The sequence below is a fragment of the Panthera leo genome, chromosome D2, assembly GCF_018350215.1.
Source record: "Panthera leo isolate Ple1 chromosome D2, P.leo_Ple1_pat1.1, whole genome shotgun sequence".
Lineage (NCBI taxonomy): Eukaryota > Metazoa > Chordata > Mammalia > Carnivora > Felidae > Panthera > Panthera leo.
This window is the reverse complement of record NC_056689.1, coordinates 46,786,105-46,804,944: the sequence shown is the minus strand read 5'-3', so window position 1 is coordinate 46,804,944 and position 18,840 is coordinate 46,786,105. Positions and strand designations below refer to the sequence as shown.

The 18,840-nt window shown below is 49.3% G+C and overlaps 1 protein-coding gene across 1 annotated transcript in view; it reads left to right on the top strand.

Moving 5' to 3' along the window:
* The first annotated feature begins 9,090 nt into the window (after nucleotides 1-9,090).
* The window catches only part of DRGX (dorsal root ganglia homeobox), a 30,103-nt gene continuing 20,353 nt past the window's right edge, over nucleotides 9,091-18,840 (top strand). Inside the window, exons 1-5 of the mRNA XM_042908705.1 lie at nucleotides 9,091-9,158; nucleotides 13,218-13,315; nucleotides 14,228-14,329; nucleotides 17,277-17,455; nucleotides 17,539-17,651. Of these exons, the coding sequence (XP_042764639.1) occupies nucleotides 9,125-9,158; nucleotides 13,218-13,315; nucleotides 14,228-14,329; nucleotides 17,277-17,455; nucleotides 17,539-17,651 (526 nt within the window). The 5' untranslated portion in view covers nucleotides 9,091-9,124. The remainder of the gene's footprint in view (nucleotides 9,159-13,217; nucleotides 13,316-14,227; nucleotides 14,330-17,276; nucleotides 17,456-17,538; nucleotides 17,652-18,840) is intronic.

Below are 18,840 nucleotides of genomic sequence, written 5' to 3'. Positions count from 1 at the left end.
CATGTCTCTGTCCTGGAGACTTGAGCCCAGAGATCTTGCCTTCTTCATCTATGCACTCAATGGATCTTACTGCGTGCCTATTAGGTGCCAGGCATTGGGCTAAGTGCTTAGCGTCTCATGGTAAGCCCACGCTGACCTGCTCTCTACCTTCATGGCATTTATAGTCTACTTGGGGAGATAATATTAGCAAACACAATACAAAACAACAACACACATATATTAAAAGGTTTTGAGTACAGTGAAAGAAAAGGTATCTCTTTTCTCTTGCCCTTAGCATAAGGCTGGCACAAACATGGTTCTCAGTGAGCATCTGTTGAGGGAATAAGAGGGTGAGGGAGAACAGGAATGTTGGGGCTACAGGATGGACATGTAGGGGGCTGTGCTGGGGACCTCCACCTTCCCTGCATCCCTGCTTTAGCTGTCCTCCTGCAGCTTCTGGAACCCATTCCTTCTGGCTGGGACTTTCTGAGCCTAGCTTCTGGGGGGCTGTGGGAGTAGCCTTGGGCAGCTGGGGTCCTCTCCAGGGGTGCAGCCTGCCACGGGAGGCCTGGCTTTGGCAAGCTCCAGTACAGCGGTTATGAGAAGCTTTCCTGACATATTAACCCCCTAGGTCTTTGGGGTCTTGTTTACAGGTGCATTCCCTGAATGTTACCTGGCATGAAACTGGTGCTCCACAGTTATTTGTGGAATGAATGAAGAAATAAATGAGTAGACAGGTAAATAGAGAAGGCTCCCAGTGTGTCCCAGTGTGTGGCACTGAGCTTTGCTCCTTGCCTGGCTGGCCCGTGGAGCCCTGTGGGCTAAATGGCAACCAGGCTGAGAGGTGGAAACTGCCTGCACCAGCCTTGCTCAGACATCAGTCAATTTCCTTCAATAAATATTTATGTTGGGACTTAAATATATTCTGAGAGTCTGCTGTTGGATGAGGCTGAGGCCGGCAAGAGAAGAGGGAAGCAGTGAGTGCCTTACCGCTAGTGTGTGCAGAAAAGTCCTGCTATGCACACTCATGGCCTGGCCATGCTAGGCAAGGTGATGGCTGACCAAGTCACAAAGGTGACTGGCTGACCCAATACTGCTGGACAGTACAAGGAGGGCAGTGGAATGGGCAGGTTAGGGGGCAGTATCCTGGAGGGGTGGGTTCTAATCATGGGCAGAAGCCGACTGGTCAAAGGGAAGAGGAAGGGTCCTACAAATCCAGGTTTGCAAGAGTATCACAGAGAAGTCACAGTTATGAAGTACCTACTTTGTGTGTGTGGACAGAAGACCGAGGTTCAGGTCCTCATGGCTGGGACACATAGCTTTACAGACAAGGAAAAGGGAATGTAGGAAGAAGCCAAATTTGACCCCAAGTCCACCTGATTGAAAACCCACTCCTCTCCCGCTATAGATGTTGACATAATTCAAGTCTGTTAGAAATTGGAACGCTTTCATTGTGTTTACTAATCACTCATGTAGCAAACTTAGTTCATTTCTTCAATAGTCATTTCGATTAAATTCTACACAATTATTGAGCACTTAGCATGGGCAATTGACTGTATATTTTGTTTCAAGAGAAACACGTCCGATGAAAGAGAGTAGCAGACAGCACTGGGCTTGGGGCTGGGAGGGGTGGACTCCAGTAACGCTTCTGCTGTTAGGGGCTACTGCACCTTATTCTCTCTATGCTCCCGTTCCTAAGATTCTACAGCTCTATTTTATTTCACTCTTATGGAGAATTGTTGTGCACCAAAGAGCTGACCTTGAAAGTTATTTTTCCTGGGTTTATTGGTGAGGTAATGTAGACTTGGAGACTGAGATCTTTCTTCTATTTTTGGCTGGATCTTATTTGAGATTTCCTTGGATTGGTTTCATTTTCTTGTTAGCAATTCATTATTACATTTTTAATAATCGTCAGCTAGACTCACCAACTGAATGTTTATTAAATGATTTTGCTCCAAGCCAGTGACTCTGGTAGATCCATCAGAGTAGTCCTGGATGTTGGGATCTTACAAATTGAAACTGTAGGTGTACCTGTAGGATATATCCCAGACTGATGTGTGATCCAGTCCCCCCAAATTCTCACTGCAGCTGGAACTGGGGAGGGTGAGGCTGAAGGCTGATGCTGAGCCCTGTCAAGATTCCTGGACCACCTCAGGACAGAGGGGAGACTCTCTGAATAAGAGGGTGCTTCTCCATCTAAAGCTGCATGGGGGTACATGAGTGTGGGAACCCCACCCCCAGCTGCGGGTAGCCTGTATTCTGACAGCTATCCTTTCAGAAAGCTCTGTAGGACATGGAGAGAAGTCCCAGTGAATCCAATGCCTTTTGGTGTGGTACCAGATAGTGCCACTGTTTTTTCTCCCTGCTATCTCATCTCCTTTGCTAGCTAGAATCTCTAGGGACTGGCTCCCACGACCAAAAGCTCAGGTCTGCGTCCTCTGCACCTAACACAAGTAAGTTACTAGGTATGTTTTTGTTGAATTGGGCTGAATTAAACTCTGAAAGTTCAGAGGCTATGGACTGTTTCCCCTCCCATCCTAACACTTGAGAAGAAGCCCTTATCGGTCTGAAAATTATGATAGACTCATACAGAATTTATGTCCGGGGTAGGGAAGTCAGATGCCTGCAGGAACCAGATGGGTCACACAAATGCATAAAGTGGCCTGGGGGAAAGTAGTGTGGAATAGTGGGGCTTGTGGCCAAACAGAGTTGACATGCTCAGTCTAAAGGCAGTCCATTTGAATTTCTAAAAATGTTCTGTTGGCCAAATAAAATACCCCTGATCCAGCTTAAAGGCCTTTGGTTTAGGTTTTCTGGGGTGTGCTGGGTGAAGCTCAAAAACCTGACAATGGCAGACTGACAGATAGGTAGGATGAAGAACCTTGGAAAAGCCCTCCCAGGGTGGTGCTGCTTTGGCCCAAGTTAAATACAAGCCAACTTCCAATAACTTCAGCTGTGATGGCCACAGGACAAAGTATATTCCCACGTGGTTCCCAGGGAGTCTTACAGCTCAGCTCAAAGTTGCCTAATCCTGGAAACACCCAGAAAAGGAGTGTGCCATCTATTAAGTACTCAAAGCAGCACAGGGTAGCACCTCTCCAGGCACGTGCCCCCTAGGCATGTGGGTTGTAGTAGTGGCGAGGCAATAATAACAATAATGATAGAACAGTCATGGCTGGGGTTAAGTGGTTGCTATGTGCTGGGCATTGTTTTCAGCACTTTTCCCCCATTCCCCCTTTTTTTAGAGGAATTTTCAATGCACAGCACAACTGAGCAGAAGGAACAGCAACAGTGCCCCTATACGTGCACAGCTTCCCGTTTATCAATAACCCACCAGAGTTGTAGGTTGACACATCATAATCCCCCAGAGCCCATAGTTTGTATTAGGGTTCATTCCTGGCATTGTCCATTCTGTGGGTTTTGACAAAAGTATAATGGCACGTACCCACCTGTAGTATCGTCCAGGATAGTTTCACTGTCCTGAACATCCTGTAGCACTGTTTTTAATCTCCTCATCAGCACTTAGGCATTTTTATCCTCCTTTCTCAGAGGAAGTCATGGGGTTTCTGAAAGGATGAGTGGCTGGCTCAAGTGCACCTCGGTTATGAAGCTAGTAGACATAGACTCTGTAGGTGGTGGGCCTGGTCACGTGCAACGCTTTCTTGTCTTGGGAGGATTAGGCAACTTTGAGCTGAGCTGTAAGACTCCCTGGGAACCACGTGGGAATATACTTTGTCCTGTGGCCATCACAGCTGAAGTTATTGGAAGTTGGCTTGTATTTAAGTAGCTATTACTTTCACATGACAGTAAAACTAATGAATGATAGGAAATTTCCAAGATAATAAAAATGTGTATCTATCCCTTGTTGTATATATATTTTTTCTGTTCATCGTTTCCTGCTCATCTGGAATTTCAATTAGCTGCTATTTTTTTCCCACATATTCTATCTAATACGTTTAGCTAACTTGAGTTTTCTCGGCAGTCTCCAAAACTACAAAATGACAATAGATTAGCTGACAAGTAGAAATATGTGGTGTCCATACTGAGTATGCATATGCTTTACCTTCTGCCTTGGGAGAACTGTATGGCCACTGGGGATTACACTAGGGAAGCTTTAAAAAAATTCAATAACAAAACAACATTACAAATCACCCAGACCCTTTCCAAACACATAATTAGGAATTCAGTGTGGTTTTTTTCCTCCTTGAAAACTGAAATATTGTTATGGTTAAAAAAATTTTTTTTTAATGTTTATTCATTTTTGAGAGAGAGAGACAGAGCATGAGCAGGGGAGGGGCAGAGAGAGAGTGAGACTCTGAATCTGAAGCAGGCTCCAGGCTCTGAGCTGTCAGCACAGAGCCCGATGGGGGGCTCGAACTCACAAACTGTGAGATCATGACCTGAGCCGAAGTCAGATGCTTAACCGACTGAGCCACTCAGGCACCCCTGAAATATTGTTATTGTTTTAAGCCATGTTTACTGAAATTGTTTCTGCTAAACCAAGTTTTAAAAGGAAAGTTGGGAAAATCTCTTCCAATCACAACTAAGATGTCAAATCCAACGTATGTTCATGTATTTGGGCTCAAAGGATGTTGACCGTGGTATCTTGAAACATTTCCCCACTCCTAAAGACAGACAGACAGACAGAGCAAACCCTAAGAAATGAATACCGTGTGTGATGTTTGCGACATCAACCTGGAGTCTCAAATCCCTACATTTTCTAAGGATTTGGGATTCTTTTTAGGAATCAATTTAAAATAACTCATAATTCAACTGAAAGACAAGTAGGGCTTTCAGATATAGATGCTCTAATTTCCAGCATTTTATTGCTGCTCTCAGTGTTTTTGAGATGACAGTTTTCCCTTCACAGAACAAGCTTAAAATTAGAAAAATCAAACACCCATTAGAGAAAGCAGATTTACTCTGCTATTAATTGATGTAGAGATGTAAAGCTCCCATCACCCAGGCAGGAGCCTCGCCCATCCCCTGCAGACATTTTCAGGGGCCAGTGGGTCAGCAGCAGCTTACTCAGCCTAAACAAGAGCTGTCTGTCTGTCTTTAGGAGTGGAGGCTTGAATTTTCGGTGGTAGAGATGCCCTCACTGCCAGGGGCGGGAGCCACATCTGCACACAAATCTTAAGGTGTGTGGGATACTTTCTTCCCACTTTATTTTTTAAAAAGTGAACAACCTTGAAAGTTGAACAACCCACCCTATTCTGGCTTCTCTCTGCTCTGCTGGACAGGAGGTAAAGAAGCACGGACTGTTTGGTAACCAGAAAACGATTCTTAGAGGGAAAGGAGACTGCGGCTGCTGTGAATTAAATACGGAGAAGAAGGAGCATTGAGGACCAACCACAGAATTGTCTCCTTCCACAGGCTGGAAGCAACCCAGGTGGGGGTGGGGAGGGCCTGCCGTGTGAGAATCTGTTGAAATATGACCCGTGGTTTTAACTTTAAATAAGCATTTCCGTCCTAATAGAAGCCCCCTCTAATGTCTCCTGCAGCTTTGATTTTGGAACACGTCACATTCCTCATTAAAGCAATCACTGTTAAAACATAAAGCAACACAGGATTTATTTCTTCATTAAACTGATGATCCGTATATGAAGCCAATTAACATTATGAGTCTGGTGAACATCAAGTGTAAAGAGGTTAGAGAAAATTAAAAGCAGTCACCTTGGTCTTTAGATAAAGAAAGTACACTTTTAGGCTGTAAATTATCAGAGTGTCCAAGCGGGACAGATCGGTGAATTTGGTTAATTGAAAAATACATTTTACCGCACAAGAATTAAGGAAAAATAACCTTTTCGTTTCGAACGCCCTTTTTGGTGGGGGAGGGGGACGGTAGCGAATGCATATTGGTCACCTCCGAAGGCCGAGTGTCAGAGACAATCGGAAGAAAAAGGGGACTCGCGTCATCAAAGTTTGTTGTAGGCTTTCGTTTCTACGTTGCTTGGCTGTGTGTTTATTCGCTGTTTTGTCAACAGAAAGGAGCCGGCCTCGCGGCTACGGGAGAGGAACGTTGGGCGAGGCGAGGCGAGGAGAGGCGAGGCGGAGGGTCCTGAGCTGGCTACGAGCCCCGCGCGAGGTGGGTGATTTCCGGGAGTCCGGCTACTTGTCCACCCCGGGGAGACGGCCAGGCTCGAGTCGGGGACGCTGCGAAGGCCATGGTCAGGCAGCGACGCGCCGCGGGCGGCTTCCAGGCTGGAGCCGAGAGACAGGAGCAGCGCGCGGGGTGCGGAGTCGAGAGTTCGGTCCCTTCTCTGAGCGCTGAGCGCGCGTCGCAAGTAACTTCCGCAGGTTTGAACCGGGAGAGGATTGGTCCCTCAAAGCCTGGGATCCTGCAGGGCGGGTCCCACTGCCGCGCAGCACAGAGCCCCAGAGGGGCCCGCGGGACTGGCCTCTTTTCCCTCCCGCAGCCCCAGAAGGTCTTGGGGCCGCTGTCCAGGGTTCTGACTGGCTAGGAGGCCTGGGGAGTGCGCTGCCCGCAGACCCAGCCAGGATGAGCCTGTCTACTTCCCCGGGACCTCTCTGGGCCTTGATAGGAATCTGCTTCGGCGGATGTGAGGGATGGAAAGCTGAGACTGGGGCTTGGACTTTGTTGGCTTTGGGGGCCAATGCGGCGCCGGGCGCCTGGTGCCGCGGGTTCCCGCACAGATACTCAGGTGCGCCTCGAGCATCTCGACCAAGCCCTCCCGGATACCTTCCTCAATTCGCTTCATGGGCACCAGGCTCTTGGAGCTCACAGCGCGCGCAGACAGGGAGCTGCCGCCTAGGGCAGATGCGAGCCCGAGGGGGTTTTTTGCAGACCCGGGCACGCAAGGGTAGCCTCAGGCTCTTTGAAAGGTCTCCAGAGAGCCCGGGTCCTCTGGGCGACACAGGAAGTGACAGAGATAGCGCGCCAAGCTTCTTGGCCTGGGTTGACGGAGGGTCCGCTCTTGGGGCTCCAGCCCTCTCTGGATGAAGTGGCAACGCGGCTCTCTGCTGCCCGGCCAGCCCCTCTGGCTACCGCACCCGCCTCCCGGTCCTCTGGGCGTGTTCCCCGGAGCCGGCCGCCTGACTCGGAGTCAGTGGCCCTGGCGGAGCTGTCGCCGGGGTTCTCTCCGTTCTGAACTGAGCCAGACTTTCCAGCGGTTTCTTCCTAGTGGCGCGGCCGACTCCACGAGCCAGGGTGGGCCAAGCCCAGGAGGGGCCGCTGAAGTGCCCTGGGCCCTAAACTGCCTCCGCTGGAGCGTTGCTGCGTCTTCCTCCCAGCGGTTTTCCGAAGGGTTGTCCACCGGAGTCCCAGGGCCCCAGCACTCGCTGCCTTTCAGCTTGGCGCGCCTTGCCCACGGCGGGTGTCCACGTGTGGGGTCGCCAGGCCTTTTGTTTCCAACGCGCTGTGTCTTTAAGATCAAGGCTGGAACCCAGGCGGTGCAGGGACCCGACCCACCACCTCGCCAGGGCTCCCGAACGCAGCATTAGAATGTTTATAAAATATTCAATTTATGCAGTCTGTCCAAGAAGCCATCGTCCCAAAATAAAATCAGCAGTCTAGACGGAACACAGACACCAAACTTATCAACAGTTGTCTGACTTGCCTCTTCTGATGCATCTTGAGTGGGTCATAATACCAACTTTATTTTCAGTGGTGCATAAATTAATTACACGCATTTAATAACCAAAATATCATTATATTCCCCCTTTAATATCATAAAGGCTTTCCGCCAGGGAAGCACTTAATAGTGCAGGGGGCCGTAACGGGCTATTATCCTGGTGTAATGCTATTACAGAACCAATTATGCGCCATTAGACTTGCTTTTTTTGCAGTTTATGTGATTTGATCCAATCCCGCGCCCCTGACTTGAAAATTTCAGCCCGGTACTTTAGAGTTTAATTTTCACCCAGGCAGAGGGAAGGGCGGTCTCTCTCCGCTGAGTGTCTGCCTCGAATGCATTTTAAAAGTAATTGCGAAGGGGTCCCACCGCATATCATTTGCATGGAGAAGCGAACATAAATTCCGGGACCCCTTGCTGAGAACAAAATCAAACTTTCCTTTTGTACGGGCGCTTGGAAAGGGAAGCCGTGTGCAGAGTCCCCCCAAAAACCCATCCGGCGGCTACAATTAGCAGCGCTTTGTCAATTCGCAGCCCGGGAGTCGCCAGGCCTGACAAGGGCGAGCCCATATCCAAGCTTTTCACGGAGAAAGAAGGTTTGAGTCAGAGGGGACTCGGGGTGGGTGTGGGTGGAGTGTTCAGAAAATAATGCCTTTTTGGGGGTGGTGGTAGTGCTGGTTGTTTCTATCCTCTTTTAAAAGAAGGAAAACATTTCTGGTGTTTGCTGAGAAATGATGGATTTTTTTTTTTTAACACCACGTGGGCCATTTGTAAGGCCCAATAGACCTATCCAAGTTACTCGCTGTAGACAGCGCTGGAAATAATCAGATTAAGGCCAATTATGCGTGAGATTATAAAGGCGAGTGCTGAGCCGCGGCGCGCGCTGTAGACAGACAGCAAGACATCTGGCCACTTCCCGAGTCACTTTTCTGGTCCTGCGGGCGCCAGCCGCGCCGAGCCCCGCCCGCTTCCAGCCGAGCCCAGCGTGCGGACGGGAGGCAGTCACGCTCCGGCCTTCCTCGCCCGCAGCCCACCGAGGTACGCGCGGCTCCCGACCCACTCACCCGGCCCCGCGCGCCTGGCCTTGGGCTCAGCTGCCTTCCTGGCCAGGGCTGCAGCTCGCTCCGATGCCCTGGCGCGTTCGCTGGACCCGGCTGCGGTGGCCTGGGTGCAAAGCTTGAGCGGGGAGGGGGGGACCCCTGAGAGCCGGGAGCCAGATTTCCCAGGTTTGGTGTTGGGGCCGAGGTGGGGGCATGGCTGTCCGGGAGGTGGACCCGAACGGAGGGGCTGTCCCAAGGGGACCGGGCTTGAGGTGGGGCTGCCACGTCCCCTCCAGTCCCCACAGTGGACTTAGGGCGTTGGGGGGGGGGAAGGGTGGTTTCCAGGAGGAGGACGCCCAGTGCGCACTAGGGCCAGTCCGGGGCGCAGGCAGAGTGAGACTTATATTCTATCGATGCTTGCCTTGCAGCCAGGCCGGAGTTACGCGCCCCTTGTCTGTCCAGCGGTCACTCTCCCCGGGCCCCGCCGTCCAGCTGATCTGGCCGTCGGCGATGTTTTATTTCCACTGTCCGCCACAGCTAGAGGGTGAGTAAGCGCCGTGCCTGGGGCCGCTCCGACCGGCCGGTGCTGGCCAGAAAGGGCCAGAGCGGCGGTGTGGCAGGTGGGTGGTTGGGTTCCCGCTCCGCTAGGGTCGCAGCCGCTGGGCGTTGGATACGGGTGCCCCTGGCCTCCTCCCTACATCCCACTCCAGCCTTCCGCCCTGTCACCACCTGCCTCCCACCTCCCTCCCCGCCTGGGCCAGTCGGCCCCCGGGCTATTGGCACAGCAGGGACCCGCCGGTCCTCCCAGCACAGATGCTGGTGTCACGCCTCTAATCGGGTCTCCCCCGCCCTGGGGGCCGTATCAATCTTTCACGGTGTTTTGCAAACATCCAGAAAAGCCAAGGTAGACTAGGGAGTTGGCCCGCATGGTCTGACATGGACCCTGAGCCCGACCCATGGTAGTCTGCTCCCACTTGGAAGCACAGGGCAGTGCTGCTCAGGGAAGCTGTAACGTCTGTCCTGGTCCACCGTGGCTCTCTGGATCTAGGTGGCCCTGCGCACCCCCGCACCCCTCGAGTGCCCTGGCTTGGCTCCTCCCTGTGACTCACTGGATTTCCTGATCCCAGATGCCAACCACTCCCCACTCCCAGGGGGAGCCCCGTGGCCAGGGTTTGAGACTTTGAGGGTCTCCAGGCCTCAGAAGAAATTTTGCCTCAGGATCCCTTGTGTGGTCTCTGCACTGGATTGTTAGGTGGAAGTAGGTTTGTGAGAAGGGGACAGCTTGGCTCTCTGGTGCCCCCACACAGGGCCTGGGGGACCCCCAAGAGCCGGCGTCAGACAAATGCAAAGCCACACATTCTGGCCTTTTAACAGCATCTTCCTCAGAACAAGAGTCTCAGCCATGCACTATTAGAACTTTTCTAACTGGGAACAATACCAGGCTAGGCTTTGACAACCTACTCCTACGATTTATTTGTGGGGTGGGAGAATGTTGGAGGCCAGGACGTTGAGGGAGGCATGGGGGAGGGCAGAGGTGGTGAGGCACTGAGGGACCCGGAGATATCCGAGGACACTAGTCCGCCTTTTCTCCAGTTACCTAGAGCAGTAGCTGAGCCTCAGTTGGCCAACATGCACAGGGATTTCAGAAAGTTTGTTTTGTCTTAACCGTGGAAGCTTTTAAGAATTCGGTAGAATTTTCTAAAGGAGGCTAAGGATCAGTGTTTAAACCCTGCTAACTCGGGTCAGCATTCCTAAGAAGGGGAGACCAGACACTTGCCTACGTTTCAAGTCCTTTAATCTCCAAGGACCCAGGCCGATCTGTTTTATGAAGAGGTTAAAAGGTGCACTCCCTGACATTGTACCCCAGGTCCGGAGGGGGGATTTGAACTGACTGACATATCGCAGCCTACTCTTCTGGTTAAAGAGGGGAAGGCAAAGATTTGGGTATTTAGCGCGTGGTGGGCTGCTTGGATAATTAAGGGGAAGCCCTGTCCGCAGGGTGGGTTGCAGAAGTCACTTAAGGAGGGTCGTGGCCCGGCCTTATCATGGCTTCCGTGCACTGAGCTGTATGCTGCTCACCCTTCCTTCCCACCTCACCCGAGGCACATCCCACCTCAGTGCTGATTCTTCAACCAGAAGAAAAGGAGGTGTCTTTAAGAACCTTTTTATCCCTTTGAAGATGTCTTTCTGAGCCAGTTTTGCAGAAGTGGTGTTGTATGTTACTCTAATGTTGCTGGGGAGGAGGTGATCTGCGGCAGATAGAAAGGCCGAGAACCGACCTTTGGAATATGACATCTCGCTCAGGCTCTCAGCTTTTTAATTTTCATTTCTTATTAATCTAGAGAGGCATAAAGGAGAAAGCAAGGCATGACTCATAATCTCACTTCTGGGATTCTACTGATATTGAATTAAAAAGTACTGCATATACCTGCTAAGGAAATTCAAATAGAAGAGAAAACTGCATTCAAAAGTGAAATCCTCCTTCCACCTCTTTTCTAAAGATACTCTCTATTGTTGGTTTCTTATGATTCCTTCATGAAAAACACCCCCCCCCATATGTTATGCTTTATTTGTGTTGAGATCATATTGCCGTATCATTTGGGACTTTGCTTTTTTTTTTTTTTTTTTTACTTTGTAACCTATATTTTGGGGATTATTCCATGTCAATATATACAGATCTACTGATTTCTTTTAAACAGCTGTGTAATATTCCATTATATGTTGTACTGATGGGAACTTTGGCTGTTTCCAGTAGTTCCCCCCCCCCGCCCCCATCGCCATGTTGCCAGGAATGTTCTTCTTTTTCTATTTTGGAACACTTATTCACAGATTAAATATGTGTATGTGCCCTTAAATTTTTGATGAATATTGTCAAATTACCCCTCTAATAAGGCTGCACCAATTAATGCTCCTACAAATAGTTAATGAACACACACATTTTATTATACCATTAACTGTACTGGGTAACATTATGCATCTTATGTTTGCCAGAATGGTGAAAATAGCAGTTCATTGTTCTGTTTTGTTTAATTATCGGCAAGGTTTAACATTTTCGTAGTGTTATCAACACGTCTACTTATTTTTAAGTAAAAAGTTTCTTCAAAGGTTTTCCTCTTTTCTGTTTGTTTTTATTCATTTGATGGACCATCAGTCTTTTTTAGGATCCAATTTGACATATGATGTTTCACCTACAGATATTATGTGTACGCATTGTGAAACAATTTAGGACCGGCAGGTGTAAGTTAGAAGGCTGAGGCAGATAACGATTGGAGCATCTGAGAGCCTGCATTCTGTCCTCGCCAATCAAGTGCTTTGTTTCAAAAGGAGACAGTTTGGTTTCCCGCAAAATACTGGAAATAAGACCGCTTTGGGGCTGTCCTTTTGAAGTTTCCAATGAGGGGAGAGAAATATTTGTAACTAGGGTTTTTAGGAAGAGTGCAGTTTGGACAAGAAGATGGAACAGAAGGCTTCAGGGAAGCATGGGGTATTATGGCAAAGGATGTGTGTGGCACTGTAGAGCAGGATAATAAGTAGGAGGGACCCCTGTTAGTGGATAGAATTTTAAAGAGCCCGGAGAACCTTGCTTCTTTGGGACTCAGGTCTTTCTGAGGGAGGTTGCCTGTGTGGCTTGCCGGCTGCTAATGCCAAACACGCAGTGATTCTGAGACCAGAGCCCATGGCAGGTACAGCATGCACGGGCTAATGGGAACTTGCTCATTTGTTTTTCTAAGAGGCCATTGTAGACTGTTGAGCACATGGTGCAGATTTGGAAAATGATGTGAATGCATGTTTGGGGCCAAACTCTGTTCTGGCTTGGGAGGTTGTTGGGGAGGACGGTGGACAGGACGCCTTTCTTTTCAGGGAAGTGGAGAGCAGTGGGTCCTTTATGAGCCTGGGGAGAGGGGAGAGAGTGGCCGTGTCTAAGCCTGCTTGGAATTCAGGACAGTAGCTATTGGTGCAGACCTCTTGTTAATTGACATCAATATAACAGATCCACTATGGTGCTGATGAGCTGTGACCAACGGTAATTAATATTCATTTATAAACTTCTTACCTCCTCGTGTCCTGAAGTTCTAGGAGAAACGTGCAGTGAAAGCTCTTGGTGTTTTCTTTCCTCCCCCGCCCCCAGCTGTTAAGCTTTGTTGTTTATAGAAACAAGGGAAAGTTAACAGGTAAGCAATAGGGAGCCGTTGAGGCTTCTATGAAAGAGTCAGAGGTAGGTAGGGGATGAGATAAAAACACAGTGGACGGAGGTGCAGCTGGAAACCAGAGGACAGGTGAAGGCTCTGCCTCAAGCCCGTGATTTTTCCTGGCACAGAGTCTGGAATTTGACAAGAAGGCGATTTGGCCATCCTGGGGGGAGTAAGGTTGCCATCCGCCCTATGAAATAGGCATAGTTGGGCCTGAAGTCAAAGGTTATTGGGAGAGGGAGAGAGCAGGAGACAGTAGAAAAGAAGGGCCCTTCATGAGAGCAGCAGAGAAAGACGCTCTGGGACAGACGGGACTATGCCTGGAGGTGCCTCCGAATAGAGCAGGTGTGTCGGGGGTTGGTGTGAGAACAGGGAGGTCCTCTGCTCAGGCTGATTCAGTTTGCTCCCAGTAGGCACTGCACCCTTTGGCAACCACTCTCCAGGAGATTTCGATGATGGGTTTCTGCGCAGAAAACAGCGCCGGAACCGGACGACATTTACTCTTCAGCAGGTAATGATGGCGTTCCCTTTCTGAGAGTCGGCTACTTCCTGCCTCCAAAAAACCCAGAGTTTGAGCAGCTCTTCTTTGTGTTTTAAAATAAAGGCAACTATGGTAACTGGATCGTTCTTGAACACTCTATGTGTCAAGAAATCTGTCTGGGGAGAGGGCAGGTGATTTGGACTTCACGACGCCAGGCAGTGAGTGAATCGGTAATAATGATCGCTCACATGTGCCTGAGGTTGTTAGTTTGGGGAACGTTTCCACATCAGCAATATCATTTGAACCTTGAAATCACCCTTTGAGAAATTCAGGTAGGACATTCTCATTCCAAGTAGAGAGATGGGAAGACCGGGGCCCCCAAAGTTGTCTGATTTGTAGAAGGTCTTGCTGTCCATAAACGGAAGGGCTAGAACCGGGACCCTCATAGTGTGTTTCCTGGACCTGGGCTCTTTCCCTTAGGTCTGTGCCACCCCTGGAGCAAACTGGAAGCCGTCAGGAAAGTAACCCAAATACCTCTAGCTTGTTTCTGTGGGACTGGCACAGTGAGGACCTCTGTTAGTTGTTTCTATTCTCCTCTGTCTTATGGGGAAAGCTGTGTGGGTCGCTCTGATTCGTAAGGCCACTCTTAGGCTTTGATTCCTATGAAGATATGTAAATGGAAAAGCAAATGAATATTTGTGCTTCTCCCCTTATTCTTATTTCTTGGGGGAGCACCGATGTTGTAAGTCTTAGCTCCTCCATCATCCGTGGTTAAAATTTTAATTCTGTGGCGTCTTCTCGAAGAGCTCTCTTCTCCCTCCTCCTCCCCTATTTCATCCTCTAAACCACTTCCTCACCGCTCCTAGCAAATTTGCACTATGCATCTGCTTCCTCTCACCTAGCCACAGCCTCTCACCGGTAAATATTTTTGCCTGTTACCAGCTGGAAGCTCTTGAGGCAGTTTTTGCCCAAACACACTACCCTGATGTCTTCACCAGAGAAGAGCTGGCCATGAAAATAAACCTCACAGAAGCCAGAGTGCAGGTAAACCTTCTTTTTAATTATTTAACTCTCTAATATTAAAACTGGCAAACTTTTTTTTTTTTTTTGACATCATGACTGCAGAGTGCACATTTGGCCAAAGAAAGCAAATGAAGACTATCTGTCATTTTCATGATGCACTTTAATAACATCAACATAATGTGGAATATTAGATTAGGTTGATTAATCGGTCATTCATAATTAACTAGTGATAATGTTCTACACTAATTTGTCCGCGTCTCTAAGGTACTAAATTACATCAATGCACATCCATTTCCTTGCTTTGGAAAAAAAAAAAAAAGAGCTGAGATGCTATTCTCAAAGCAGCTCTGACCGCTCTGGGGTAAGGCCGGTCAATTGCAGAGAACTGTGTTTTCAGATGGGAACAGGGTAGGATCTGCTTTCCAGAAATTGCATCATGTCCAACTTTTCCCCTGGACGTGGGCTCTTTCAGTGAAGTGGATCCGAAGAACGTGTGCAATTTAAAAATCTTTAAACGGCAGCAGCGAAAGGGCTGCCTCAGAGCTGAGCACGGCTCATGGTGGCCGTCTCTAAGCAGGATTTTTTTCTGGAAGCCACACGGTGATTATGTTTAAGTGCACAAACCCGTCGAGCCCAGCAGATGTGCCCGAGCGCGGGAGGAACAGATTCGCAGCGCCGCCTCTCCGGGAGAGCTATTCTTTGAGCACAATTATATATTCATTTTATTTATGGGGTTTCCTCCATGCTGTTTCTGTTCTTTTTTATGTAGGGGCTTGGGGTTAAGACTATGCAAAGATCTAATTGTAGGAAATATAATAGTTTGCTTTTGGTTCCCCTGGGTCATGTTAGTATCTCTTAAAAACCAATGGCTGAAGAGAGATAATGGAATTCTGAGCAGTAAATTGGGGGTTGTAAACAAATTATTTCCCCTATAATCAGATTATGTGATCCTGATTATTAAATCTGAACATGAATCATTGGTCATATGCGGGCAAATTAAACTGATTATTATTTGGAAATGAAAATCTCCTTTGGCCAGGATGTTGTCTATCCCTTCTTTATTTAATGCCAGCTTGCCAATAGCTGCCTAAAGACTGAACTGCAAATTGAGATAAATGACACAATTATTGAGCATTCAGAAGTGGAAGATCATAACTTCTCCCTGAAAGGTGCAAGGGTGAGATAGGGGTGGTAACAATTAAAGCGGGGATTTGTTGTGCCGGCTGTTGTTGGCTATTATGCAAACAGACAATGGCTGTGAAGTATTTGTTTCGTGAGCCTCCGTGTGGGGACGTGGGCCTCGGTGGCGGGAAGGGAGATGTGTTTACATTTATACCCCTTGCTCATTCAAATATGATTAATGTTCTATAAAGCAGGGTCTTAATCGAAGCTGATGTTGTCAAACAATAACTAAATAGGGAAATAAACGACTCCATCATGCTCTTTCCTCAGAAGCAGGCGAACTGTCAGTGCAAAGTCATTAAAATATGATAATGAAAAATAGCTCAATTAAATGTTGTTATAGCTGTGACCTTCATTCAATTAAGACACAAGAAAGTGTCTGCATTTTGCTTTGCATTTAACTGCCCTAAATTTAGAATATAGATAAAATCATTATTCAATGGTTGCTGATATGTGCAATTAAAAGCCAACTCGATTAAAAACGAAAGAAACCCAGTTAGAGGAGAATGAAAATTCAGAAGTGGGGTGGGCTGGCAGAGGGCTTAGCCCCGGGACCCAGGCTCTCTTCTGGGCCAGCGTGAGGCGGAGGAGGAGAGGATTTCCCCCCGGGAGAGGAGGAGGGAGGTCTAGCCAAGCGTTTTTTTAAAGCCAGGCATGGTTCCCCAGGAGAGGAGGGAAGAGGTTTTGCTGGGTAAAGAGCGGCAGAATTCCACTGACCTCTGGGAACACCTTGGGCCCCGTCTGCCTGGCTACCATGAGGCTGGCCTTCTGTAGATGCCGTCCTGATGGGCAAAGCTTGAAGATTTCCACACCAGTCTCTAAGAAGGCACTTAAAGCAGGTGAATCATAAGCCTCCTGCTAACCTGAGGATGGCAGGGATAATGCTACCTGATGTTTACTGAGTGACTGATTGATGGCTGTGTGTCGGGCACAGTGCTCAGTGTTTTTCGTGCCTCTCTGTGCTAACAGTGCTTGGGGGTGGCCACTGTTATTACCCCCAAGGAGTTTGGGTCATAGTCCCTAGACAAACCACTGGTCTTCAAGCTGTGTGTCTGCCACTTACCACCTAAATGACCTTGGGCCAGTCGATTAACCTGTCTGTGCTTAATTTTCTCATCTCAAAAGCAGGGATAGATCTACCTGCCTTATAGAGTTGGGGTAGATTCTAAACCAGATTCACACTAAACTACGGCTGACTCCAGAGTCAGTGTTTCTCATGGGTGTGCTGGGCTGCTGGTCATGAGCTTGTCGTGATGTGTCAGAGATGATTTCAGGGTTAAACCCCAGGTTTGAGGGACAGACACACTCAGGTGCTTAGGAAAAGCCGCCGGAAGAGTGAATGAGTATTTTTGACGAGGAAACCCCAGGGCAGTGTTTTACAAACTGCTTGGATGATGATTCCCTCACCTCCCTCCTCCCCAACCATAGGAAGTACATTTCACATCAAATAATGCCCTTGAATACATTGAGCATTTCCACAAGACAACACTTGCACCCTTTCATGGGCCATGCATTTGGCTTCTTTCTGTGGTTTAACAGTCATTAAAAAAATGCCTGTCGTGCCTCCTACACTGATCTTCTGACCCCTCTCTGGGTCTGAAACTGCAGTTCAGAGGGCACTGCTTTGGGAGATCTTTTGGAGAGAGGAGGCTGTGTCCCCCACACCTGCTGCAAGGTGAGCAGTGAGCACTGGGTACGGGAACCAGGCATGTGAGTTTCAGTCTGGTTCTCTCCTTCTGTCTTACTTTCTGCCTCCATTGCGTATGCATTTCGACTGGGGACTCAGGTTTGGTTCCAGAACCGAAGGGCCAAATGGAGGAAAACAGAGAGAGGAGCTTCCGACCAAGAGCCAGGAGCCAAGGAGCCCATGGCAGAGGTGACACCCCCGCCTGTGCGAAACATCAACTCCCCGCCCCCCGGGGACCAGGCCCGGAGCAAGAAAGAGGTCCTGGAAGCCCAACAGAGGTGAGGCTGGTGGGGCCCTGGGGTCTGGAGGCTTGAGGGGGACACAGGGTCGGGAACTCAGTGTGCGTTTCTTTCTCTAGCAGCCTGGGGAGAACTGTGGGTCCCACAGGACCCTTCTTCCCCTCTTGCTTGCCGGGGACCCTCCTGAATACGGCCACGTATGCCCAGGCTCTGTCACACGTTGCCTCTCTGAAAGGTAAGCTTCGTCTCTGTTGGCTGGCAGGGCAGGGCTGGGGCTTTGCTGGCTTGCCACTGTCTCCAAGGGGGTGTGGAGATTGTGCGGTCATCCCGTTTTCTCAGTTCCATCCATCGTTGTACCTAGGGCTGGTGCAGCTCCCTTTTCTCCTGTCAGTCACAGCCAGCACCCTGCAGAGCATCCGTTTCCAAATGTGCTGTCTTGTTTGATTTCTGCATGGCCTGAGATTGTGGGTGAATGTCTTAGGTAACCCTGCACCCGATGGGGAATGTCTGAACGGTGGTTGTTTCCGAAGAGACCCCTCCATGTTCACAGGCTGTTCCTTCTCATTGAGCAGTTTTGGGGGTTAACCTGCAGCTCATGGGTGAGGCCTGGGTGGGCGGTTGTCCCCAGCTTATGAGGACCCTCTCCCTATGGGTGGCTCGCCCACCTGCCTCCCTGGGGACTCCTGATGGCAGAGATCTGAACTGTTAGGATTTATGATTTTCCAGGATTTGCTCTCTTCTTAATAGCTGTTGTCTGAAGGATGCAAGCCATCAGCGATGTTTTGTCAGGCCCAGAGAGAGGAACTTTTGGCGACTTCTGGGGCAGCCCCACCGGATGAATGTGCCCATCCACTGTGTGTAAATTCCTGGCCTCAAACTTACTGCTTCTGTGATGAGGCCAGGCAGTTGTGCTGGCCAGGAGTGGGGCTGGGTTCTACCGTGGGTCTGAGGCAGTGCGGGTTACTGCTACTCTTGGGGTTTGTCTGTCATAGGGGTTCTGGGAGCTACAAGTGCAGGTGTAGGCTGTAAGCTTATTCCTGGAAATGGGCAGTGGGAGAGGACCTTCCTAGGGTGTCCCCTGTTTGTTCTGCATTAGGATCTGGGGTCTCCTGCCCTTGCGGGGGGTCACACACGCGTGTGTGCGCACAATGGCAACTGCATTGCAAATGTGGTTTCTGGAAGCTGAATGAGGGCATGAAGGAACTTCCCTGGAGAGTCTCTAGAAGAGAAAGAAGGGCATTTTAGGCTTAGAGAACAGCACATGCAGAATGCCAGGAGAGGGGAGGAGAACGAGGCTTGTTTAGAGAATGGTCGGTATGTTGGGTGCCCATGGGAGAGAACCCACAGATAAGGTGGAGGTGTCCTACAGGGACCAAATCTTGAAGGCTGGAGGCCATGCTCTTGGGTTTGGGTTTTCTACTGTA